Here is a 15,932-nt window from a genome sequence, read left to right as displayed (position 1 = left end):
TAAGCTCATTATGGTTTAATATGATGATTGATCATCTCTGCCCGCCAGCATTAGCCTAGAATCGTGATGAAGGTTGAGAGACCCATGCCAGTCAGAGCTCAAGTGCTAGTCACAAGAGAAAACATACTTGCATGTCACTCGTGCTTTTCATGGTAAAAATTCACACACGTGGTCCCCAATTCCCTCACTTTTCCAATAAACTGTCCTTCACCCCTACCCCCAGCCCCACTCCCAGCCAGCCTGACCCATTTCTCTATGATTTCTCAGCCCTGGACTATTCCTCCATATGTCTATTCATCAGCTCTGACTCCTGAGCCCATCCCTTGAGAAAACAGATGTAGCTTCATGAGTCTAGGTAGGTCCAAAGGGTCCTTCAGTGGGTACTGGCTGCCACTCGGTTCAGGTGGAAGGCCCGGGATACTTCTCTGTAGGCATTTCGAAGTAGGACATAAGGGAAACAGGACTCCAACATGTCCAGGGTCAGGAAGGAGGACTCCTCCACTACCTGGAAAAGAACAGGTCAAGAGATGAGAACCACAGCTAGCATATAACTCTGTGATACCCTGTTCCTTCACTCAGTTCCCTGGGCCCTTGGAGGACCTTAGAGTTATGAGTGAACAACGTTCCAAATCATACACCCCCTTCTTCCCACACTTGGTTTAGCTTTAGGAAAGCAATGTGGTCTCTTCAGCTTCATTATAATGGCCCCTGGGCCCCTTATCAGGGTTATATGAAGGACTCAGGAGCAGAAGGAAGGAAAGAATCACTTCTCTGCTGGCAGAAAGACTCCCATTCTCTCCCATTCTAGATGCCAAACCAAATGTGGCAGCAGCAAGTAAGGTTGGATTAAAGTGCTAATAACAAAGCTTTGCAGAGAAGGAAACAATCACCATGGCAGGCCAAGAAAGAAGGGCCTGGAATCCACATGGGTCCTCTTGTGCTGGGTCTCAGTATCCTCCCTCCCTTAGTACGGTGCTTGGGGAGCAGTAAGGATGCTGCATAAAGGAGCAGGCATGATTAATTAGTTTAATTAGAAGCCTGTGTGCTGTGGTAATCCCAGCAGCCCCCACAGCCAAGCAGAAAGATAGCTCGAGATGCCTGGATAAGACTGAGGGTAGCAGTGGAGGGCAGGGGTTGGGGGGCATATTAGCAAAGAGCCCCACAACCTAGCATTGTGCTAGAGGGTCCCATCCCTGAGGAAGGAACAGGGTGTGCTTTCCTCAGTGCCCTCCTCATCCACGCGGTTGTGGAACTAAAAAACACACACTGGAGAGAAATGTCCCATATCCTCTGGCAATTCACACAGATGGGCCCTCCCCAAAATGTCTGGTGTTTCAAATCCTGAAAATTCACTCAAAGAAAATTTACCTTATGGACTCTAACATGCTTGTCTCTCTTTCAAGTTTTAAAATGTCAGAGATTCTGCTATTCTCAGATACAGGCACACACGATACACACATCAGCCTCAGAGGAACAGGCACTGCAGGCTGAAGGAAAAGTCTGCCAGGATGGGTAGCTCGGAACTTAGGCTGGTTAACAGAAGGAATTTCTGGCCAGGCAAGACTTTCAAACCTTAAGCCAGGAGAGAAATAAGGTCTGTTTTCTGGGATATGACCCTCAGGTACAAGGAAATGAGTGATGGCTTCAAGAAGAATCCACAGGCCCAAGACTTCCTAGTGTTTGCTCCATTAAGCACGGAAAATCACAAGGCTCCTAACTGGAGGAAATTCACGGCAGTGGAAACAGCCCTACAGCAAAAGCTGAGCAACTTAGGTTCTCGGCCCAAATCTGCCCACAGATTTTGGGGGAGACCTTGAATGTCGTCTTTCCTTCCCTCTCCTCAGTTCCTTCACCTATCAGTTGTAAGGACTGGACTAACAGCCAGGATCTGATCTCATCCTGACATCTAGGATTCCACAATTCTCAGAGAATCATCTCCTCTCCCGATGTAACCATGCCAGGAAGCAGCCGGCCGCCCTGGGGGCATGGGCACTGCCTAGGCTTCACAGCCAAGACAGAAAGACCCCAGGGAGAAAAGGGCCTGGCCAGGAGCTGGTACTACATGAGTCGCCTCTTAACTCAGAATACAGTTCCTTCCCCTGTATTTCTGTAAGAAAATATTTGCATTTAAATTGCTTTGCAGCAGCTAGTCCCCGGGTCTCTCCCTCTCACAAAAAGTGCCTGGTCCTAGCTCTGTCCCAGCTACTCTGCAGCCTCACCATGATGCCACCAGGGGCAGACACCCTCCCCCATGTGAGGGGGGAGGAGAGCGACAAAGCAGGAGGAGGCAGGCCTGAGCGGCAACACAGAATCACCACCTCCAACCTTACAGAGGTGAAAACTGCCCAAGGAAAGGAAGGAGCACAACTAAATCATCCAGAAACTAAAACGAGCAGCAGAGAGAAGGGACTAACATTCATTGAGCATCTATTATGTCCTAGGCACTTTCACATATATTTTCTTATGAATCCTAACCACTTCATCACCAGGATTATTGCCCACTTTTATGGATAAAAAAACCAGAGTCTTAGGAAGGTTGATTAGCTTGCCCAAGACCATGCTGCTCCAAAGATTGTGCCCTATCTAGCATACTTCTGGCATTTGGCCTCATCTGTCTCCACTGTGTTCTCTCCCCTTACCGCACACCCCCACCCAGCCCTCACGTCCGTTCTCCTCTTGTTTCCATTATAATCCTTAGTCAGTCCAATCGCGGCCTTTCTCCAGCTGTGTCTAGCTGAGACACAGCTCCTACTCGATGCCTGCGCACTTACAGGAGACCCAGAGGGAGGCCCAGGCTTGCCTGCGCCTAACATCTGTGGGCCTGGCAGAGAGTGCAAATGGGAAGCCTACGTAGCATGGGACTAAATAAATCAGACAAACTAGTTTGTTCTTTTTCTTCACAATCTCCCTTTATAATTTCATGAAAGGCCAGGTTTGAATTCAGAATTCTTAGGACTCCTCAGAGTTCTCCAAGAACAAGATGGAGTGGACCAGCCCGGTTTGCGGGGCGTTTGTGGACATATTCAGAATTCCCATCTGCGCCTCTGAACTCCAGCCATAGGTCCCTTGGCACTAGGGGTACAGGCACCAGCAGCACTGCCTGCCTCAGCAGGATGGACTCGGCGAAGAAGCTCGGCACCAACTCTGTGTAAGCCCTGCAGATAGGCTGCAGCCACTTAGCGGAGAATTCCGAGGTCCTAGAAATCTTTAGTGTGGACTTCTGGGTGGAGCACCAGCTTCAGATGGGCATAGCCTGTCCCCGCAGGCCGGAGGAGGGCCTCTGAAACACAAGGGTGGGAGTCCCTCCTCACTGTATCTCAGTGCCGCACGAACCTGGAGACTCAGACTTCTACAGCGAAAAAGTGAGTAAGCGTGTTGAAGAGGAAAACAGGGTCATAAGGAAAAGATTTTTTTAAGTTAACTGAGTCAGAGTTCCCAGAACTTTCTGCCAAAGTAGCGAAAAGCCCACAGCTTGGGAGGAAAGAGATAGCAGGAGCTGCCTGATTCACGGCCCACCTGGCTCTCTGTCTTGCAGCTCTTCACTGAAAATTCCTTCCCTCTTCTGAGCCCCCATCTCCCCTCCCCCAGTTCAGCTCTGTGTTATTCAGCACCATCTCTCCACAGTACTTTTTAAGGACAAGACATGCAGCGGTAGGGAGTGGTCAAGTAAAATCAAACACGAAGTGGACCAGCAGTCACCAATGAGGGACACAGCTGCCCCAGCAGGTCAGACTTGAGAAAAAAGGGCCCAGTCAGCCAGGGGCCAGGAAGGCCCTATACTGCAGAGGAAGTCATCAAAGACTCTACCTTGGGAGTATAGGACAAGTCTGGAATGTTAACCAGAATGTGAGGCCTAAACCCAGAGAGTCAGGTAGATTTCAGTTCTGAGTTCATGATTTTGAGTGATGACAATGGCAGAGACCCAGAAACCCTCAAAAGGGGTCCCCTCTGGGCTTTGCTCTCTCTGTTCCCAGACCAACTTAAACCAGATACATACCAAGCGCATGAGCAGAGAAATGGATTCCCGATTTCGGGTTTTAAGCTTGTCAGTCTCCTGGCCCAGCTGCAAGAGGCTGACAGAGGCCACCTGTAGGGGAAGAATTTGTAAGAAAGCAGATTTTTATGGAGGTCAGAGTAGGACAGCCTCTGGCTACAGGAAGTTAAGAAAAGATCAAGGAGGGGAGTTAAGAAGTGCTGGGATGTTCCTGGCAACTCCCAGTGGAAAAGGAGCAAACCCCTCAGCTTGAGAGCCACACGTTGCCTGTAAACCAGGCAGGGCAGACAGCAGCAGGTTGCCACGGCTGCTGGGGGAGAGATCGGCTGCTGGGGGAGAGATCGAAAGGGCTGAGCACGGAACCTAGAGCAAAGGCAGGAGCTTAATCTCTTTTCCTAGGCAGCCTTCAGACAGCAGTGTCATCAAGCTGTTTACAGCTGACTCCCCACCGGACTAGAGACAGGGCTGAGCCTCTGATTCAGAAGCAGAGCTCTTTGAATTCTCCTCCTGTCAACTCCCAAGTGGCTGTCCCCCTCCCATTCACCTCCAGGCCCCCAACAGATCAAATAGGGAGGAAGAGACATGATTAACTGTACCCCAGGCTCAGGTTACTCTCATTTTGCAAACAAACAGGGCAAATGGGAAAAGGGAGAGGCGGGTCCCTTCTCAACCCATCTTAGAGATCTGCTGTGAATATTCTTCATATCTAAGAGGCTCAGAACCCATTCAGATTGGCTGGCTGGCCCCATTTAAATGGAGACCCTCTAACTCAGCTTCCAGCATAATGGTATGATTCCGGAGAGAATATGATCTAGTGTGTTTGCTCCTAAAAGGAGACAAAGGAGGCCCTAGTTCTTAAGTCAGTCCCATGCCTTGCAAAGGAGTAAGCTCCCCATTCTGAGAATGGTCAAGCTGGCAGTGGGTAATGGACCATGTATCAAATTGTATGGATGGAATTCCTCCATGGAGGACTAGGATGGAAAACTCCAGGGCCTCTTTCAACAATGGAAAGAGATTACTTATTCTGTGTTTTTCCAGAGGCAAAACTAAGATCAATGGTGATAGCTACAGGGAGTCAAACTTTGGCTAAAAATGTTTTTTAAAACAATTTTTTTCTCGAATAAATTGGATTGTGACCTACTGTAGAATCAGCTGCCTGGTTAAAAGCTCCAGTCCTAGAAATGGAGACCAGGGGTTCTCAAAGTAAGATCCCAGGATGAACAGTATCAGCATCCCCTGGGAACTTGGAAATGCAAATTTTCCAGCCCCACCTCAAATCTACTGAATCAGAAATTCAGCAGTCATTCTGATTTATGCTCCAATTTGAGAATGTGGAAAAGGTTTGACTTTTCTGTCAAGATTAGAGTTGGAAAGGGCCTTAAAGGCTCTAAAACTCAGCGTCTCCAACTTGATCGTGCAGCTGATCTCTGGGAGACTTTATTAAAAACAGAGGCCTGGGGCACCTGGGTGGCTCAGTTGGTTAAGCCTCTGACTCTTCATCTTGGCTCAGGATCATGAGCTCGGGTCACGAATTTATTAATAAAAGTAAACAATTATCTATTTTTATTTAAAAATCAATTAATTAATTTTTAGAAAAACAGAGGCCTGGACTCCTTACCCTGGGATATTCTAATTCAGTACATCTGGCATAAGGATCAGGAATCTCTATTTCAACAAGCTCCCTGGGATAGTCTAAGGCACCCCAACGTAGTGAATCATAGATTCAGTTTAACCTCCCTATTTAATAAATGGGCAAAATGAGATCCCAAAAGTTTGGTTCTTCAGAGGTCACATGCATCTTAGCAGCAGATCCGGAACTAGAACTCAGATTCGCTGGCTCAGTCCAATGCTCTTTCCAAGTAGTCCGGCAAAGGCTGAAACACCAGCTCTCAGGGAATTTAGAAGAAACTCCGGCCTTTCACTGAGTGGCCACTCACTCACTGAATGAATTAGGTGGGAGGTTAGACTCCAAGACCAACTCAACAAGGGCTATCTATGGACTGAAGTCACACCAGTTCCCGCTGGACTTTGCAATCTTCCATTCCCAAAGACTTTAGAACCTCCCATGCCTTATAGCCTAGGGCCACTCACCACCAGAAACTCCTTGAGGTGAGTTTCAATGTTCTTGTTGTAGAGTGTGAAGAGGGCAGCAGACACCTGGATGATGGCTTTGGTCAAGCAGTGAATATTGTTGTTGTAACCTAGGTTATGATTGACAGGAGAGAGAAACAAAAGGGAATACGGTGAGCTGCCCCAGGCTGAGCCCAGCTGGTCGTCTCTCTATTTTCCAGGCTAGGCCACCCCTGTTTGACACCAAAAGCACTAGGAGGAGTGTGGGGAATGATATACCTAAGAAATATGAGGACATGGTTAGGATATTAGGAGAAGGATATTCCTAAAAATTTCCACTGGAATTGAATTTTACAGATAGTTCATTCTCAAGTATTTCTTGAAACAGAACTTTTTATACCCGAGTCAGAAGCCTGGATTCTCCAGGTAAATGTCTCCATCTCATCTCCCTACCCCAGGAGACTGACCTAAATAGTACTCGTCGCTCAAACTACTCAGAGTCGTCCTTACTTACCATCCGTCTCAATACTGTAGAAGGAAGAGGAGTCAGTGGCCAGGAGTGGGAGGGAAACTGCAATAAAGATCAAGAGCAGGCAGGCCACCTTATATTCTTCCTCAGGGGATGAAGTATCTGGTAAGATGGAAAAAAGAAAAGAGAGAAGTAAGGTCAGCAAACAGGAGTTATCTTCTACAGAGACCCTACTTACAGAACTGTGGGAGTCACATAAGGAAACATCTATGAAACACTTTCAAAAGCACTCCAGGCAAGTCATTGCTGAAGGGGACAGGATTAACCCACCACTTACCATGAGGGGCCCAATCCTAGAGGCCTCCTCTGGTGACGGAGCAAGAGCTCTTAGAGAAGGGCTCTGCGGACAAGCGGTCAGAGTTCACTGTCAGCTGCCGGATGGGGTGGAGGGAGAGGCAGAAAAGAGAGGAAAGAGGCTCACGAAACCAAGACAGAAGGGCTAGTCCAGCAGTTTGGAAAGGGCTTAATGCCAGCCCCTTGGTTTCATCCCATTCTGAGTGCGTGTAAGAAATGTGAAATGTCAGAGACAATGGGAGACCAGGGGAAGAAGTGAGTAGGGTCAGGGTGATTCTGTGGGAAGGGAGGGTACCAGATCACTCTGGGGAACCTAGATGTATACCACACAGCTCAGCCTGAAATCTTACGTGACTGCGGATGGCTTTCTCATGGTTTCAATGAATCAGGTTTCATTAACCTGATTTCCCCTACTAGATTTATAAGTTCTTCTGAGGCCTTGTCGAGCATCAAAGAGACCCTCATTTAATATTTTTTAGCGACAGGTCCATTGGTTGGAACCTGGCTAGGGGTCTAAATTGCCTCTCTAAGTATTTTCTGGGGGTTAGGAACTACATTTTCAGTCTTTCTTTAGCTCCCAGTTTATGTGCTCAGAATTCACAATCCTAAATAAAGGCTTCTTTGACATTGACATTTGCCCACCTAGAAATACAGCCCAAGCCCTCCCTTGCCCAGTTCCCCCAATTTTACCGGCTTTCAGATTGGCAATAGCAGCCACCAGGGCTGGGTCAATGTCACAGCCCACTCCTGCAGCAGAAGCCAGCTCAAAGACACTCAGGGTCACCTAGTAGAGAAGAAAACAACATTCTAGACAGGATTCCGAGGAGAGAAGTGTTTCACAGAAGCTAGAGGGAGCTGAGGATTCCTGGATCACAGATCCTAGACTTCTGGTGTGCTATCATTTTATCTAGGTATTCCTTTCATGGCTTTCCATAACCTACAGCAGAAAGGCACAAATGCTTTTGTTCAGCATTGAGATACCCCATAGTACCCATTGACTTGCCATTTTTCCCTCAGATGCTTCCTACAATCCACCTGGCCCGGGTCACCGATGCACTGTCTTCAAACTACACCTCACTTCCTGACTTCCAGACTTTGGTTCATGTGCGTCCCTCTTCCACAGTGTCCCTTCCTGTCCTCTACTTATAGCTAGGTGACACCCGTCCTTTGAGGCTTAACTCAAATCTCATAGGGTCTGTGAAGCCCTCCTCGAACACCTCAGCCCAAACCCATCTCTCCCTCCTTTAGTGGTACCACTGGCTTAGCGTGGCTCACACAGTGGCCTGGTGTGAGCAGTTAGTTTTTCAGACAGGAGCAGAGACCTATGGCTCGTCTCACCACCTAGAAAACAATCCTTTAAAACCTCATAGCCGGGGCGCCTGGATGGCTCAGTGGGTTAAAGCCTCTGCCTTCAGCTCAGGTCATGATCCCAGGGTCCTGGGATTGAGCGCATTGGGCTCTCTGCTCAGCAGGGAGCCTGCTTCCCTCTCTCTCTCTGCCTGCCTCTCTGCCTACTTGTGATCTGTATTTGTCAAATAAATAAATAAAATCTTTAAAAAAACAAAAACAAAAACAAAAAAATCTCATGGCCTCTGAGGGGAGAAAAAGGCCTTGGAGTGAGAAGCTCTGGGTTCAAATCCCAGGAGGACCACTTTATAACTGTGTGAACTTAGCTAAAAATTACTTCACCTCTTTGAGCCTCAGTTTTCTCATCTGTAAAACTGGGATGATAATCCCTCACAGAGTTGTTGTAGAGATTAAACTAGACCACTTGTATAAAACATCTACCCTACACACTCAAAGTCACTAATAGACCAATAAACCTTATTCCTTTCCTCCATCTACACATAAAAGGCAAAGCTTTGCCACATTCCACACTGCCCTTTATTTTAAATTCCCTTTAGCTAAATGACCGTGCTCATGGTAACCGTGGCTGGGGAGATCAGGGATCTGATCCACAACCTGTGTGATGTTCTGAGAAAGAAAGGGATGACTGAAGGGGGTATTGTTTTCTCTTTCCCTGATCTTCACATTCCTCTCAGGCATAACAGAATCTCTGATGGACAGGCTACCATCCCCCCCTTCTCTGCTCCAACCTGCTTATTTTCACAAGCAGGCAGAGCCTAAAACTTAGTGCTGCCCAGGAGATATGGGTAGACAAGCTCTTGACAGTCTAGATCATTCATTCCCAGCATCGGCAGCCGCCAGAAAGCCAGGTTCACCATGAAAGAACGGTCAGAAGGGGCAGCCATTCAAACCCACACAGCTCCCATGACTGCTTCACCCTTAACATCGGGCAGAGAGAGGGGGAGATTTCACAGATTTTTTTATCTCAAGGTAAGGAAGTTTTTCCTCAATACCTAATTTTTTTTTTAAGATTTTATTTCTTTATTTGACAGAGAGATTGAGAGAGAGCACAAGCAGGCAGAGCAGAAGGCAGAGGGAGAGGGAAAAGCAGGCCCTCTACTGAGCAGGGAGCCCAATGTGGGGCTCAATCCCAGGACCCTGGGATCATGACCTGAGCCAAAGGCAGCCACTTAACCAACTGAGCCACCCAGGCACCCCTCTCAATATCTAATTTTAATTCTTTCTGCTAACCAGTTCCCTCTTAACCATAGGCCTCTCTCTGTTAAAGGAATCAGTTGTAAGAGAAGTGACCTGTTCTAAGCCTTTGAACACTCTTGTTCCCAGCCTTTGGCTATATATCCTACCTAAGAGACTTGTTTGTTTGAGGTGATTCAAAAGACAGAAAGATGCAGCAGACATGTGGGAGGCGCAGAAAAATGATTGTTTACTCAGTGTGCCTGAAGAAGCCCTTCCTTCTTACATCTCTGTAGTAAAGGGGGCCTGAGCCAGGTGACCCTGATATAGAGGAACCAAAAGGTTTTAGAGCAAAGAGAAAGGAAGGGCCAGGAAAAAAGGCAACTCTGAGGGCAGGCAGGGTGGGTGGGGATGGAAGCAATAAATCTTTTTACAAAGAAGTACCTAAGCTCCTGACTGAAGAGGGGGTTAGTATCTAATTTGCACACTTTAGGGGGAAACCTACAGATACTATCCTAGATCTTAGCTTTCTCCAGCAATGTTTCCCCACCTCCCACAGGTCAGCCAGGCTTCCACATCTCACCAACCCCTCATGTGTCCCCAGCTCTGGCCTCTCTCTCCAAGAATATTGTCTGACTAGTGCTCCTCACTCCACAAAATCTCTCCCAGTGCTTTTGTATTCAAATGCTGCCTCGTCTCCCTATAGTATTCCTCAGAGCCACCCCATGACCTTACAAAAGCCCTGAATACATCCTTTTCAACAACAAAATCTCCTAAGTGGATCCTACCTCGCACTGTCCCGTACCTTGATGTCTGTGTCTGGAGTGACAAACTCCTTCAGGCACTCAATGGGACCCATAAGAAATGGGCAGTGGGAGGAGAACACCTGGAAGAGAGAGAAGATAAAGAGTCCCCAGGACAGGGCCCATACCATCAGAGATAGATGGAAACAAACAAAAAAAGGGCCGAGACTTAGGTGAGGACCCCGCCAGCCTCCCACACTGTCCCTCTCAGCCTGCCCCTAGGTTTCTGCGCTCGTCTATCCCCAGAGATCTTCTAGGACCTCTACCAAATTAAGTTCCTCCTTTCTCCTCAATGCTCACCATACGTTTCCACGACTTGTCATACCAACCCCTCCCTCAGAGGCGTCTGTGATTCTGGGGTGGCCCCTTCTCCCCAGCTCACCTCCTGAAGTCCCTCTTGGGCCATGGCCCTAAAAGTGAGGATAACTCCAATGATGGTCATGCGCTTCAGCACGTTATCAGCCCCTGAGGAGAATGGAGAGCATTGGAAACGTAGAACTTAGAACAGTGATAGCTTTGCTTCTGCAGACCCAGCCCAGCCCCCAGATCTCCTCCCCAGACCCCTGTCATCTGCAATGCCATTCCACAGTTCCTTCTCCCGTCAGGGAGGTGCTCACCTGTCAGCTGGGGCAGCAGAGAAGCCATCAAATCAGCCTTGCTGAAGTTGGATCTGATCTGAACAAGTACATCCATGTTTTCCACCACCAGCTTCTGCAGCCAGGACATAGAGACATTAAGCAGGAAAAGATGAAACCGTGATATCTCTTCTCACCCACCCCCCACCTCCATCTCCTACTCCTATCCCTTGCCCCAGGCCTGGCTTCCACAGTACCTTCAGTTCTACAATCTGAGAGGTCACATGCCACATCAGGTTTTCACTCAGGAACTTCATGCCATAGGGGCCCAGGAGTTCAGCCAAGGCCCGCATCTCTGCAAGAGAGTTACAGAGGTCCGGGAGGGGGGCTTCAGGGGGCACTGGGATGTTGACAACACAGGTAGAGAGTACTCTGAACATTGACAATGACTTTCATCCAGGAAAGGAAGTGGGAAGTTGGGGAGCAAAAGTGGCCTGAAGTCCTGCGAAATTATTCTGGTGACAGGTCTGGTCTGCCTGTGAGACGAATCAGCTTCTCCCCTCTGGTACTCACACAAAGATTTACCACAAGTGATATTTACTTTACATTCTTCCAGGAATCTACACTTTTCCAAGTCCCTTCCTGTGGTACCTGGGTTGCTCTTGCTGGGCTAGCTGTACTAACTTTATAAGTTGTAAGACCTTAAACAAGTCACTGACCCTATCTGAGCCTCAGTTTACTTCTCTGTAAAATGAAGAAGTTAGTATTTGCCCTGAATATTTCACAGAGTTGATATGAGAGTAAATAAGATACCATTATAAAAACCTTAGAAACTTATAGATAGGGAGCCTGGGTGGCTCAGTGGGTTAAGCTGCTGCCGTTGGCTCAGGTCATGATCTCAGGGTCCTGGGATAGAGTCCCACATTGGGCTCTCTGCTCAGTGGGGAGCCTGCTTCCTCTTCTCTCTCTGCCTGCCTCTCTGCCTACTTGTGATCTCTCTGTCAAATAAATAAATAAAATCTTAAAAAAAAAAGAAACATAGATATTTATGATTAAAGGATTGTCATTATGATAATTATTGACAGCCCTCTGAAGTATATGGCACATCATTCTGGTTTAACAGACATGGGAGAGTTAATTAAGTGCTTGTCCAAGGTCACTTACCCAGGTTAAGGGCTGGTACCTGAAACCTACCGTGATGTCCTACTGCCCCTTACTGTAGATACCACAACTGGTTCCTTATCTAAGGTCTGGGGTCTTCGATATTCCCCACCTCTGCTTCCCTCACTGTCCAAATTTTCCTCTCCTTGAGCTACCTTTTCTTTTTTGTAATCAACACACATCCCCAGAATCCCAGTTGTTTTTTCCTCTGAATCCCTCCTCCTCTAGTCTGCCCAGATGTGTTATCTGTCCCTACCCACCCTGTCTCTGGCCGTTTGTGAATTAAATGAAACCTGCCTGGGGAAATCCCCTGTTAGAAACACTAGAGGGGCGCCTGGGTGGCTCAATGGGTTAAGCCTCTGCCTTCGGCTCAGGTCATGATCTCAGGGTCCTGGGATCGAGCCCCACATTGGGCTTCTGCTCAGCAGAGAGCCTACTTACCCCTCTCTCTCTGTCTGTCTCTCTGCCTACCTATGATCTCTCTCTCTCTGTCAAATAAATAAATAAAATCTTTAAAAAAAAAAAGAAAAAAAGAAAAGAAAGAAAGAAAGAAAGAAACACTAGAGACAAATCCAAATAGGAAGGAGCTCGTGGATGATCTTTGGCCGTGGGCCATCCCAGGAGAGAAAACCATAAGAGACCAAAAGTAACCTCAAGAGACCAGTAGCAGAAAAGTGAGTTTAATATAGTCAATGAGAGGTCAGAGGGGGAAGACATCAAGGCTCACCCTCTAGTCCTTGAAGTCAGGCCCAGTTGATCTTGGTCTCTACCAAGAACAGAGGAAGTGGAACTGGTGAGAGCCCTATCTGGATGAAATACTACCCATAGGCCTCTCCTATTTACAGTAGGAAGAACTGAGTTGAGAACTAGAAAAAACACTTCCCACCTGGTCAACTTGCTAATGCCAAAATGGCTGACAGAGAGGAAGAGGAGCAGAACTGCCTGCTCTAGAGAGAAGACACACCGATCCCCCAGCTCAGATCCACCAGTGTTCCTTACTCTAGTCTTCTCAACTCCAGGCTTGCAACCCTGGGGCATCCTTCTCTTTCCATCTATCTATTTTTACAGTAGCATTGCCCCATCACCATGGTAACTCAGGGAAATTGGGGTGGGGGTGGTAGAAGGGGGAACCAGCTTTACCTCCTGCTGCTCATCAGTTGTCAGCAAGACCTAAAGCTGATTTTAGATGCTGCCTACAGTTTGTGGGTGGAGTTGATGAGAGGGGACATCTGAAAGCTCCAACGGGCAAAGAGTAGGGTCTGCTTACTAATGGAGTCCAACTGAGGGTAAGAAGGTGACGGAGTTGGACAACAGAGCTGTGTACTCTTCCATAACACCTCCCCCCAACCAAGGAAGGGAAGAATGGAGAAGGCAGGGTCATGGAAACATCCCCCACATGCCCCAGACATCATGCAGGATCCATGACTTATATGGAGGTGAGAGGAAGGTGGAAGCAGTACAACAGTTCATCAATCAGTTGGTAAAACAAATCCATTGAAAGGGATCTATATGGCTGCCAGCCCTCTTTAAAAAAGAGAACTCATTCACTCCACAATCCTTTCCCACTGGCCTTGAGACACCAAAGCACTTCTACACGTTGGGAGGCAGCACTACATATAACTAAGCACCCAGGTTCTAGAACTTGACTGTCTTGAGTTGAAATCCCAGTTCTACCATTTATGAATGGGTGACTTTAAGCAAACTCCTTCAGCTCTCTGGGTCTCCGTGTCCTCGTCTGTAAAATGACGGTAATGAGAGTACCTATCTCAAAGCCATTGTGAGGATTAAAGGAACTAACACATGTGAACCATTCAGAACTTAGCCCACAATAAACATCATCTATTATTTTATCATCGTTGTTACACATTAGCAATCTAAGCTCTGGCTAAGTAAGGCCCTAAAATTTATCTCTAAGATAGAAGATGCCATGACATCAGACCTCTATTTAATAATTCCAAATATCAGAATGTCCGCCTTACATTCATCCTTTACACCTCATTATATGCCCCACTCTTTATTCTGTGTAGAAATGGAAAATATTCACCACCCTTCTAAAAATAAACCCTTTCAGTGACTTGAGTGCCCTTGTCTAGCTCCTATACCTCCCCTCATTTTCCCTCTCCACATGCCACCCCCAGGCCACTCCTCAATTCTGGGTCTCACTTAGAATTCCCTTTATTGTCCCTAACATGTAATCTCACAGAGATGCCAAGGAGCATACAGAATGAGCCTCTGGGAAGGTAGGAGAATTTAGATGAGTTCTGTAGGCTGAGGTCCTGTACTGAGGGGAAAGGCTCAGCTCCTTGACAAAGAGACCAGGCCCTGGACTCACCAGAGATGTCAGAGAACTCCTCTGCGCTGAAGTTCTGCTCCCCCTCTCTGGGAAGGCTGATGAAGGCCTGCATGGCTGGGGAGAGGATGATGGTCCCACTGCTCGCCTGTCGAAGCAGACTTTCTAGGTACCTACAGGATTGGCCAAGAAAACACACAAGATTAGCATTCAATCCTTTCTCCATCGCTCCCTACCACTGTCACTGGGCTCAGGAAGAGAAACTCTGCCAAAGGCTGGGGTGGGGAGAAGAGACTCAAAGAAGACAGTAAAACACTCTAATTATCACCCCAAGCTATTGGCTCAAAAACAACTGGCAGTAATGTAATTCCGCTTCTCCTCCAATCTACAGGGTATTTCACTGGGCTGTCAAATGTAACAGTGGGCACTCCCTCCCTCAGCCCCTGCTCTTTTTCCAACTGTTCTAGCCCCTCACCCTTGGCCTTTCTCTGTCAGGTAAGACAAGCCCAAACTGACCAAAAAAAAAAAAAAAAAAAAATCCTACTAATTGGGGTCCTTTGAAACATACTTAGCCTCAACCTCCCCAGTGGGAACATTGGACAGAGAACCTAGGATTCTGGAAGCATATCCTAAGTCAGACCTCCTGCACAGACAGAAGCCTCGTGAACACTGGGCATCTGGTCTCCAGATATTTCCCCTGATCTCCAGGCAAGCTGAAAAGCCCTTCATGACCCCAGGGGCTCGGGGTCATGATCCCAGGGTACTGGGCTCGAGCCCCACATCGGCCTCCCTGCTTCTCCCTCTCCCACTCCCCCTGCTTGCGCTCCCTCTCTGACTGTGTCTCTCTCTGTCAAATAAATAAATAAAATCTTTAAAAGAAAAAAAAAAAAAATGGAAAGGCCTCCAGCCACTGTCAGCAAAGGAGGGCATGGCCAACCAGGGCCACTCACCCAGCCACTAGCTCTGGGCCCAGGTCCTACAGAAGTCACAAGCTAACCAGGGGTGGGCCAAACCCAGCCATCAAAGGTGAGCTTATTTTTTCTTTTAATTTGAATTTGTTGTCAAAATTTTTAAACTGGGAGATTTTACACTACAAATAAGGTTTTAGTGGGGCAGTGATCAGGTGGAAGTAGGAGGTGGCCACCTGCCAGTCTTTCCCCAGCTCAGGGGGTTATTAGCCGCTGGGCTCCTGCTGAGCTGATATTGGAATGAGAGCGCCACCCAGTGGCTTGGGGAGGTAGGACTCCAGCTCCTTTCCATCCTTAAAACCTCAAAGGAAATACTGCTAATTCCTACCTTCTCTCACTTTAGAGAAGAGGGCCCCTTCCTATTTTAAAAGCAATCTGTTAGACTTGACATGGTCATGTCAGAGGTGAGGCAATAGTATTCTGGAGATACGGTGTTAGATAGTCTTCAGGGAGAGAAGCTGAACAAAAAGAGAAATAAAAGAACTTCAGAAAGAGGAAGAAAGAGCATTTGAAATTAAAACAGTGAGAATCCAGAAAAGGAAGATTAGGAACTGGAGCTTAAGAGGAAAAAGGTCAGGGGCGCCTGGGTGGCTCCTGTCAGTTAAGCGTCCAGCTGTTGATTTCAGCTCAGGTCTTGATCTCAGGGTCATGATCTCAGGTCATGGGATCCAACACTGGATTGGACCACATGTTCAGCGGGGAGTCTG

The 15,932-nt window shown here is 47.6% G+C and overlaps 1 protein-coding gene across 2 annotated transcripts in view; it reads right to left on the bottom strand.

Annotated features, from left to right (window-relative positions):
* LOC111157715 (NCK associated protein 1 like) overlaps positions 1-15,932 on the bottom strand; it is a 39,842-nt gene continuing 23,910 nt past the window's right edge. For both annotated transcript variants that reach the window (XM_022519354.1, XM_022519353.1), the window contains exons 22-31: positions 14,300-14,430; positions 11,064-11,161; positions 10,849-10,942; positions 10,614-10,696; positions 10,234-10,314; positions 7,578-7,671; positions 6,579-6,695; positions 6,086-6,195; positions 3,998-4,087; positions 1-505 (exon numbers count right to left, since the gene is read on the bottom strand). In XM_022519354.1, coding sequence (XP_022375062.1) covers positions 374-505; positions 3,998-4,087; positions 6,086-6,195; positions 6,579-6,695; positions 7,578-7,671; positions 10,234-10,314; positions 10,614-10,696; positions 10,849-10,942; positions 11,064-11,161; positions 14,300-14,430 — 1,030 coding nt within the window. In that variant the 3' untranslated portion in view covers positions 1-373. The remainder of the gene's footprint in view (positions 506-3,997; positions 4,088-6,085; positions 6,196-6,578; positions 6,696-7,577; positions 7,672-10,233; positions 10,315-10,613; positions 10,697-10,848; positions 10,943-11,063; positions 11,162-14,299; positions 14,431-15,932) is intronic.

The sequence above is a fragment of the Enhydra lutris genome, unplaced genomic scaffold, assembly GCF_002288905.1.
Source record: "Enhydra lutris kenyoni isolate GAN:26980312 unplaced genomic scaffold, ASM228890v2 scaffoldscaffold56, whole genome shotgun sequence".
Lineage (NCBI taxonomy): Eukaryota > Metazoa > Chordata > Mammalia > Carnivora > Mustelidae > Enhydra > Enhydra lutris.
This window is presented reverse-complemented; position numbering and strand designations above follow the sequence as displayed.